Raw genomic sequence first — 10,612 nt, 5'->3', positions numbered from 1 at the left:
CAGATCCCTCAACACTCCCCACAGTCTATGTGATGGCACAGAAAATGTGTCACAGGCCTGAACTCCAGAGTCAGACTGCAGCCACCATACTTGTGGAGGTTCTGACATTTTGGTAAATACCACAAATTCCTCCAATGATGGGGGAAAAAAAGCATGCTTAAAACAATCGCATTTTCTGATTTTAAAAAAACGTTGGGATTCAATATTTTGGCCTATAATTTTTTTGATTTGACCTTTGTACAAAAGAATGTTTGCTCACCGCTGCCCTAAACAGTACAGACCACATTTCCTGTTAACCTAGAAGGCAGTGTGAATGGACAAAACTTGAGGAGCTCATTAGTCTGGGAAATGGAAATGGAAAAGGGAACCCTCTTGCACTGTTGGTGGGAATGTAAACTGATGCAACCACTATGGAGAACAGTATGGAGGTTCCTTGAAAAACTAAAAATAGAACTACCATACAGCCCAGCAATCCCACTACTGGGCATATACCCTGAGAAAACCATAATTCAAAAAGAGACATGTACCACAACGTTCATTGCAGCTCTATTTACAATAGCCAGGACATGGAAGCAACCTAAGTGTCCATCGACAGATGAATGGATAAAGGACATGTGGCACATATATACAATGGAATATTACTCAGTCATAAAAAGAAACGAAATTGAGTTATTTGTAGTGAGGTGGATGGACTTAGAGTCTGTCATACAGAGTGAAGTAAGTCAGAAGGAGAAAAACAAATGCCGTATGCTAACACATATATATGGAATCTAAAAAAAAAAAAAAAAAAGGTTCTGAAGAACCTAGGAGCAGGACAGGAATAAAGACACAGACGTAGAGAATGGACTTGAGGACACGGGGAGGGGGAAGGGTAAGCTGGGACAAAGTGAGAGAGTGGCATGGACATATATCACTACCAGATGTAAAATAGTTAGCTAGTGGGAAGCAGCCGCGTAGCACAGGGAGATCAGCTCGGTGCTTTGTGACCACCTAGAGGGGTGGGATAGGGAGGGTGGGAGGGAGATGCAAGAGGGAGGGGATACGGGGATATATGTATACGTATAGCTGATTCACTTTGTTATACAGCAGAGGCTAACACAACATTGTAAAGCAATTATACTCCAATAAAGATGTTAAAAAATAATAAATAAATAAATAAATAAATGTCCAGGTACCAGCTTCACGATGGGTCATTTAAGAAAATTAGTGTTGAGAATGGGGATAGACTATTCCAACTGGGGTAATGCCGGGCCTTTCCCAGCATGCTCTTGGGGTCACTGTCCTGGGCCTGTGGACTGTGTGAGGTTCTCTTTCTTGCAGATGTTTTGCCCCAGCTAAATTCCATGCCTGGTGGAGGGGTAGATGGTGCAAGGCAGACAGCACCACACCCAGCCTGCTTTGGAGGGCCCTCCTGGCGCAGTGCTAGCTTCCGGGGCTGGAGGAGGGCCAGCTCCACCGGCTTGGCCCGCCTGCACCGCTCGTGTCCAAGGACCGCTCCTGTGTCTTCAGATCCACTCCCACCAGGATGTTTTGCATATTTTAATTAAAGTGCCGCCCTGGGCTGGCAGGGCCTCTGATGGATGGCGCCAGTCCGAGTTGCAGGGCTGCAGTGGTGTGAAACATGGAATGTGGTGATGTGCTCCTGCTTTGGCTCCTACCTCCGGGGGCTGGTTCATTCGGGTTCCAGGAGGGGAGGCGAACTCAGCAGGCGGTGGGCAGGTGGCTGGCGCATCCAGGGGTGGCCAAGGCGGGGCTCAGGAACGGGAGGAGAGTTCAGGTAGGAAAGCGCCATGGGCAGTTTCCGTGGACCAGCTTGCTGGTGGGCTGTGGATGAGCCCGATTCTTGTGGGCACTCCTCATCAGTGCCAAATTATGACAAATGGCTACGCCAAATTATGACAAATGGCTACGGGTACAAGGTGGCAGCCGCCGCCTCTCGGCGCGAAGCAGGTATTTTTAGCACCGTGCCTTGGGGCTCTGGCTCTGGGTTAATTAATCATGGTGAACAGCACTGAGTTTGGTTCCTGATGCTGGTTCCACCCCCATCCCAGCCTTGTCCCCATTCCCCGGACTGCAATGTCAGCTGCAGAGGTGGCAGCCATGCACGGCTAGAGGAGCCCTTGACAGCCTCCCAGGGCACTGGGGACACCATCCCATGCCCCCGCGACTGGGGCCCTGTACCTCCCCCTCCTCTGCACCTCTTCCTGCTTCTCTCCAGTCATCCCAGCCTCTTTTAAATTCTTCTTGCTGTTCCTTTTGCACATCACCCCCAGGCATCCACATCCTCCCTGTCTCAGCCCAAATGTCCTCACCTTGCGAAGGCCCTCCCTGAGCACGCCTTCCCCTGCAGGCTCTCCATCACCTTGTCCTGCTTATTCCCTTCAGAGCACTTAGCACCGGCCAGAATCACCTTATTTCTTGACGGCTCCACATTATTGTCTGTCTGCTTCCATTGAAATGCCAGTGGCTTGAGAACAGGGATCTTCTCTCTCTTGTTTGCTATCTTAAATCCCTGTTGCCTAGCTCAGCCTACACAGGGCGGGCACTCAGTGGGTGTCACTGAACACGCAACTGGATGGGTGGATGGGCGGATGGATGGAAGGGTGGCAGGGGGATGGATGGGGCGAAGGCTGGAGGGAAGATCCTCTATGGGTTTGCATTTTAAGGTGCAAAGTGTCAAGCTTGTTATTGTCGGCAGGGGCACATCTGGGGAGACGCGGTTTGTATAGCAGCATCCTCACCCAGGCCAGCAGCGGGAGGCCCGAGCCCAGGGGATTCTGGGAAAGGAGTGTTGGAAATCGCTGCCGTCTCTGCTTTAGAAACGTCCAACCACATGCTCTTTGGTGTTTTTAGGAAATTTCTCTGAATTCTGTGTTGTTTTTTTTAAATAATTTTTTTCTTGGGGATGGGGACAAACAAGTTTTAAGGGACTTCTAGAAGACTCTTTGCACACTCTGCCTGAAAGCTGACATTGGTGGTTCATTTGGGGGAGTTAAGCATGGTCCTTTCACTGTTTTCTCTTCAAATACAACTCCTCTTTGTGGAAGCCACAGCTGGTCGCCTACCCTCCCCATTCTTTTTTTTTTTTTTTTTAAAGATTGATTGATTGATTGATTGCTATGTTGGGTCTTCGTTTCTGTGCTAGGGCTTTCTCTGGTTGTGGCAAGCGGGGGCCACTCTTCATCGTGGTGCGCGGGCCTCTCGCTATCGCGGCCTCTCTTGTTGCGGAGCACAGGCTCCAGACGCGCAGGCTCAGTAGCTGTGGCTCACGGGCCTAGTTGCTCCGCGGCATGTGGGATCCTCCCAGACCAGGGCTCGAACCCGTGTCCCCTGCATTAGCAGGCAGATTCTCAACCACTGCGCCAGCAGGGAAGCCCCTCCCCATTCTTGCTTGAGAATGGAACCCCAATTTGGTCCTTGTATTGGGAGGCCTCTGCTTTGGGGAGAGGACCTGTGATTAGTCTGAGCCAACTATGGGAACTCCAGTGGTGCTTGGGTTGGACCGGGGACTGTGAAAGTGGCTCTAACTAACGGGACATGAGGAGCATCGGCGGTTTCACCTCATTTTTAAACAGGTACATGACGGGGTGCATCTGTGCCATATCCCTCTTCTGCATCCTAAAAAGGATGGAGATTTAGCTCACATGCAGGGGCAGAGGCATGGGGAGAGGCACATGACAGGGGCGGGGCGGAGGCACTGATGCATTTGGCAGGGCCCAGCAGCATTGTGCCTGGACCCAGCGGTGACCACCCCGGGAAATCCTGAGACATGCCTCTCCGGAGCCCCTCCATGCAGGTCGAATCTGATTCTCAGGGGTGGGGCTTGGATCTCCTCAGGGTTGATACCCTGCTTTCGTCCCCCCTTATTCTGAGACACTGCCGAAATAGACCAGGGGCAGGGAAACCCTCCTGACCGTGGCCCAGAGATACCTGGCTAGGAGACGTCAGAGTTCCTTTCTTTTGACGCTGTGAAGGGGACAAATAGATTTGCCTTCTTACTTTCCGAGGATATACGGAAGGAAACTCTGAGGAAAGCACAGGGCTGGACTGTAAAACTTCTGGGAAGAGAGCATTCAGAGCACGTGCACATCCAGTTGCCCCTGCTGAGGGCTCCCTGAAGGTCCAGGGAACCCCAGGCCTGGGGTCTTCGGCTGACAGAGCGTGTATTTGCTCCCGACCTCTGCTGAGGTTCACTTGGAAACGCGGTCCTCCCTGGCCGGCTCTACATGTGGAGAAATGAACTGAGACCTCATTAAAAAGCACGAGGGAAATTGAACAATTGCTATCCTTTCTTAACGGCTACTACTTTTCTTTCATAGCACTGGTTATGGCTTCCACCATTCCCTGTGGGAGACAGAGACAAAGAGGCAGAGAATCTAAGTCAGAGAGAGAGAAAGAGTGAGAGACAAACAGAAAAACACTCAAAGAATACAGAAACAAGAAGACCGACACACATTCTTCCTGTCGTTGATTCAAGAAATATTTACTGAGAACCTACTGTGTGCCTGACCCGCACACACCCCCCCCCAATGAATGCACCAGCAGACCGCAGGCCGTTTACATCATCTTCCCAAACCCCATCTGGATCTTAGGTAGCAAATAAGGAGGGTGCTGTTTCCACTCAGGCCAGTAGGTGTCATTATGTCAGAGGAAAAGTCAGGGGAGCTGCAGGATTTGATGGCCACCTAAGAACAGAAATTCTCCTTCATCTAGTTTTCTGAGTGCCATTATGTGCAGGGCACCAGGCAGGGTACATAGGATGAGAAATGCACAGTCCCTGTTCTCATGGAATTTACTGTGCCATCGGGACCCGGAGGGACAAGGCCCTAGGTCACAAAATGAGGGGTAGGCAGTAAGAGCTTCCGGAAAAGTTTAAAGGAAAGACTGTGTGGATATTAGAGCATCAGAGACTTCACATTACGCCCTCTCACATTACAGCAGAGAATAGGCTCAGAGAGGGGAGGTGACTGACCTCTGGTCACATAGCAATTCCAGACTCCAGATCTCCTGACTCCTAGAGCAGTGCTCTTTCCACCAACATTGTGTATCAATAACTGGTGTTGCCCGACATTTGAGACTCAAAATTCCACCTTAGTTTAGCCATGAAGCTCCCTGCAACATGCCCTCTGCCAGGCCCTCTAGATGGGCCGATCTGCCTGCTGGACAAGGCAGCTTCCCTCCTCCTGTGTCCTGTGGTGCGGGAGTTGGCTCTCGACACAGGCTCACGAAGGCTCACCGCGAGCATCTCTGCTCAGAGACACCACCTTGGTAGCTTTTGAGCTAGTTTCAACCAGCTGTGATGGGAGTCTTTACACCATGGAAATTAGCAACAGCCATAAATCAGAGCTGCTTCTTTTTTTTCCTCCCGGAGAGCTGCCCCCCACCTGCACACCACTGAATTAGTATCCCCACTTTACAGATAAGGAAACTGAGGCCCAGGGGGATGAGGCAGTGTATAAAGAGACACAGCCTGTAGGTGGTAGAGCTGAGACCCAGCCCAGGTGGTTTGATGCTGGAGTGTTCAGAGATGGTAGAGCCAATAGGACTGAGAGCCACTTGGGTGTGGAGGGGCCCGGGTTTCTCATGTGGGGCGCTGACGTGGGTGCTGCCCCAGGCTGGTCTCATCAACCTGATAGCAACACTGGAACAGGGACCATTTTGGGAGAAATGATAGCTAGTCCAGCTTTGGGTGGATTGAATTTGAGGTACGTTGTTGGAGAGATGTTTAGATTTGGAGGCCAGGAGAGAAGTCTGGGCAAGAGATTGAGATCTGCAGGATGGAGGATTGTTCTTGAACAAACCAGTTTCCTTTCTTACAGTGAACAGGTCAGAAGTGGGAAGTTCACCCTTCTCTATGTTTTTTCTCATCTTTGTCAGCATTCAGGCAGGATCTGGCAGGGCAGGGACGACCACGCTCTCTGGCTCACACTCGTTCCCTGGTGCAGGTGCATAGTGAGTGCTCAGCAGGGACCTGCTGAATAAATGAATGAGCGGCCCGATTTTATCCTGCACATACCGAATCAGCTCTGCTGTGGACCATATATCAAAACCTGAGTACATTTCTTCTAAGATTATCGAGAATTCTGGCGTTATTATAGGAGTGTGGATTTGGAATCAGAAATTGCTTTTCTAGAGATTATCATATTAAGTGAAGTAAATTAGACAGAGAAGGACAGGTATCATATGATATCACTTATATGTGGAATCTAAAAAAATGATACAAATGAACTTATTTACAGAACAGTAATAGACTCACAGACATAGAAAACAAACTTATGGTTATCAAAGGGGATGGTGGGGAGGGAGAGATAAATTAGGAGTTTGGGATTAACATATGCACACTATTATATATAACATAGGTAAACAACAAGGACCTACTGTGTAGCACAAGGAACAATACTCAATATCTTATAATAACCTATAATGGAAAAGAATCTGAAAAAATATATGTATGTATAATTGAATCACTTTGCTGTACACCTGAAGCTAACATAACATTGTAAATTAACTATACTTCAATTCAAAAAAAAATTAGTTTTGTCGTTGTTGTTGTTTTTTAGCATTTTAGAGCTAGAAGTGAGATTACACATCATCTCTTACAATGTCCTTGCTTCACTGGTGAGGTACTGAAGCCCAGAGACCCTTCTGAGACCATCCAGGCCCCTTGCTGTGTAGGAGACCACCCGACCTGGCCTTGCTCTGGCCAGTTTACTTTGGTGTGTCCCTCGGGACAAGGAATGATTGAGCTCTGGTTCTGGAAGGGCAATGAACTGATGGGAATCCACATCTCAGGGTGCACAACTAAATAGTTCTTGAGTAGATGAGCAGACGAAGCCCAGGATAACCAAGCAAGGAGGCTACCATATGCAAATGAGTGGATTGTGGCTTTCCTCCTGGTTGGCCGGAGAGGCCCTGATGTCACAATATGCGGGGTTTCTCCACTCCAAAGGATTGTGTCTCTGGCTGGGCCAGACCTGGCCCACTGACCTGGCTGGTCCCTAGCTCCCTCTCTTTGTCCAAACGAAGGCGACACTATGGACCCCCTCTATCAGGCCGGCTCCATTCTCATGAAGGTGAACACCTTACAGGGGAAGAAGATGGTGGAGAGCGGCCTCCAATCTGGAGACTTCTCGCTCCCCCAGCCGTGGCCCTCCTGCGTCCTGCCGCCAGCCCACCTGGAGATCCTGCAGCAGCAGGTGGCCGGGGTGCAACGGGAGCTGGAGGACTTCAAGAAGGAGGCACTGAGGGCCATCCATGACCTGGAAGACGCCTTCGGTGAGATGAACGGGGCGCTGGCGCAGCAGGAGGAGCAGGCGGCCCGCGTGAAGCAGCGGCTGCGGGAGGAGGAGGACCGGGGCATCGTGCGGAACAAGGTCCTCACCTTCCTGCTGCCCCGCGAGAAGCGGCTCTGGGAGCACTGCAGGCGGCTGGAGTGCCTGCTGCTGGGCCGGAGCTGCGAGGCGCTGGGCATCCCCCGGAAGATCCAGGCCGACTGAGGCCCCTCCGGTAGAAGCCGCGTTCCTCACCTAGCAGCCGAGTAGAAGATTCTTTTCGATAGAAGGACAGACCCTGAGTTTTGATCGATTTGCTCCCCTTCCCCATTTCCACTGCTTTCCTCCTACCTAAATAACACCTTGCTGAGAGGCGAAAAGACCCGGTGTGTTCTTTCGGTGAAGTTCCGTTCACCCGGCATCACCCAAGAAGGAGGCGCTCCAACACTCAGTCTTTGAATGACACCTGTAACTTTCACCTTTAACTCTTTTCCTGTTTGTAATGGTACTATTGCTCAAATGTATACCATGTTTTTTTAATCTTCTTAAACTGATGGCGTTGAACAGATTTACCTTCTTTTAATGAGTCGAGGCTCTCATGGCTTGTTCCTTCATGCACGGTCTGCTGAAAGGGGTCGATCATCCGCCCGAGCACTGAGTGGCCTCAGACTACTTTTCTTTTGTGGTTCTCATCCTCGCCCAGTTGGCTTTTCTGCCTGCTTTCATGGTTAGACCGTCATATCTCCCTTTGCCGCCTTTGCCCACCTCTACTTCCTCTCTGTTTGGTCTGCAGCCGGGCCAGTGAGATCCACAGAGGGAATTAGGCTCCGAGGGGTGGAGTCAGATGAGCTCAGTGCACTGATGAGGCAACACCTAGAAGGTGGGGCTCTAAAGCCGTGAAGCTGATTTTCATGTCTGAGCTGGAATTGTTAGGATGCCCCGCCACTCATCAGGTGATGTACCCACACCATCCCAACTACTCCCACAGGCACCGTTAGAAGCAAGTGTTGTTTCCCTGTTGTGCAGGGTGGATAGCCGACCTCAGGAAGCTAAGTCCTTTCCCCAAGGTCTCCGTGCTTGAAAGTTCAAGTCCAGGTCACCTGTGCTTATTTGCTATCTTGCTGCCCCCTTGGAACCATATCAGGCTGTCCATGGACCTGTTCTTCTGGAGGGTTGGGATTGTCACATAGGTGAATTGGGTGCTCCTTAGCTGTCACTGTGCCTTTTATTTTCAATAAGGCTTTCTGTTTCATCAAGTCATATTTTCTCTCTGGTCCTGCAAAACTCTGCCACGCAGCAGGGATTCTCCCCCGAACAGCAGAAGCGAGTGCCTGGAGGCTAGGTCAGCACCTGAGCGGAGTGGGCCTCTGTCTTCCCAGGTCGGGACTTACAGCCTGGGCTGCACCCTCTGAGAGTCCAGCTCAGCTCCAGCCTCCCTCCTCTCTCTTTTATGGAATCTCTCCAAACAAGATTCGAACACCTGCAACGCCCAGGCTGAACTTCATGACCCATCCTTAATGGCGACATCCATCTATCAACCATCTACCCTGAAGGGCTGCATCCCTGCTGTAACTTTAGGTAGTTTCTACTTTGGAAGGTTTAGCTGAAGTGGTAACAATAATGTTAATACTAGTAACATTATTACCACTACTACTAGTTTATAGTTATCAAGAACATGATATAGTCTAGGCACCAGGCTTGGCCCTTTGGAGGTGGGTACTAGTATAACCTTCACTTTAGGACTTTGAGAAAACCAAAACTCAGAGAGGCTAAGTAACTTGCCCCAGGTCACACATCTGATAAATGATGGAGTTGGTATTTGAACCTAGGAATGTCTAATGTCAGCAGCTGTGCTCTTAACCACTATGTATTATTTTTGGAAGCTAAATACTTCTTGAATAGATAAAATATGAGTGTACTGAAATTGGTGAGGTGAGCTTTGGGAGAAAGGATTGTTTTGGCAGTGGGGTCAGAGGGGGGCAGAATTCCTATACCCTTAAACCTTGTGGGATATGTGTGTGTGTGTGTGTGTGTGTGTGTGTGTGTGTTTACAAATGTATCTGAGAAGGAAAACTTGATTGGCCAACTATAATAAGAGGTTAAACAATCAGCTGCCCTACGCAGAAGAAAGTGGATCTAATGCTAATTCCTATGGATCTGAATCTCCTGCAAGTTCAGTTTGTAATCAGCCTACTCAGAAATGACAGTGTTCATGGGAATTCTGAGAAGAGGGGGAGAAATGCTGCTCGTGATTGGTGCCCACCAAGCCACACCTGGAGCATCTGTGCTTAGGTCTGGCCCAACGTTTTAGAGGGTCCTAGACAGCCCGCAGTGTGCCCCAGGCAATCCTGAAGAGGGGGCGTGATCGAAGGACCTGGGGACTTGGCTGAAGAGGTTTGAGGGGACACCTGATTATGCCCTTCCGAACACAGGAAGGCCTGACGGTGTTTCGGGTTTGTGGGGCTAGTAAATGTCACCCCTCTTGTCCCTGGGAAGGAAGCAGGGAAGCAGTTGGGGGGTAGACACAGGAGCCAGGCAAACGGAGACAAAATGTCACCTTTATCGCTGAGAAAGCCGCTTGAGAAGGTGGTTTAAACCCTGTGAGCCACGTGGGCTGGCCTAAGACTTCAGCCCTGAGCCTGATGCAGTCTCCAGGCACAGGTGCATGCAGATGTGGACATCTTCCTGCTACTGTAAACCAGATCGCTTGACCTCTCTATGAAGAAATAGCTCAAGAAAGAGGAAGGGGAGAGCCATGCAGGAGCTGACCTTCTTCCCAAATCCACCAACTCAGAAAGTTACTTCCCTTTCCTGGGGAGAGGAGAGGGTGAGGGGAAGGAGAGCCAGGAACACTGCTAGGGTGGAGGTCCCTCCATAATGAAAGAGGAATGGGAAATAATAGTCCCCCTCTTAACAGAAAAGGGTTAGACTGAAGCCATATTGTTCTATAGGGTGGCACTAGCGACAAAGGATGGATGCTGGCAGGAGGCCGATTTCAGCTCTATGTAAGACACAAAAATAACATTGGGTGCTTCCTATGTGTCTGTGCAGTAAAGGGTTGACTCAGCAGGTGTGGGATGTTCAAACCTTGCACATTTCAGGGAGAGATCTAACCCCCTGACCGACTCCTGGGAGATAACCTCTAAGCCCTTGTAATATGCCGCCTGATAAAAAGTGTGTCTGTTTGCCTGGGGCCTTGGGTCACGCCAGATTCTTTATGCTAACAACTGTGATTTTAGGTGGGGACCCTTGGCCAAGCTGTTTCAGTTTGACTTCTGTAGAGACCAGAAACTAAGTAACTAAGGTCAGCGGTGGAGGAGTGTTCCATGCCTAGAGATAAA

General features: G+C 50.0%; 1 protein-coding gene across 1 annotated transcript; it reads left to right on the top strand.

Annotated features, from left to right (window-relative positions):
* The first annotated feature begins 7,034 nt into the window (after positions 1-7,034).
* Positions 7,035-7,496, top strand: CCDC182 (coiled-coil domain containing 182). Its single transcript, XM_068529853.1, has one exon. It carries the CDS (start codon positions 7,035-7,037, stop codon positions 7,494-7,496), a length of 462 nt encoding a protein of 153 aa, XP_068385954.1.
* Positions 7,497-10,612: the final 3,116 nt, after the last annotated feature.

The sequence above is a fragment of the Eschrichtius robustus genome, chromosome 20 (assembly GCF_028021215.1).
Source record: "Eschrichtius robustus isolate mEscRob2 chromosome 20, mEscRob2.pri, whole genome shotgun sequence".
Taxonomy (NCBI): Eukaryota; Metazoa; Chordata; class Mammalia; order Artiodactyla; family Eschrichtiidae; genus Eschrichtius; species Eschrichtius robustus.
Note: the sequence above shows the minus strand (reverse complement) of the source record. Positions and strands in the feature narration are given on the sequence as shown.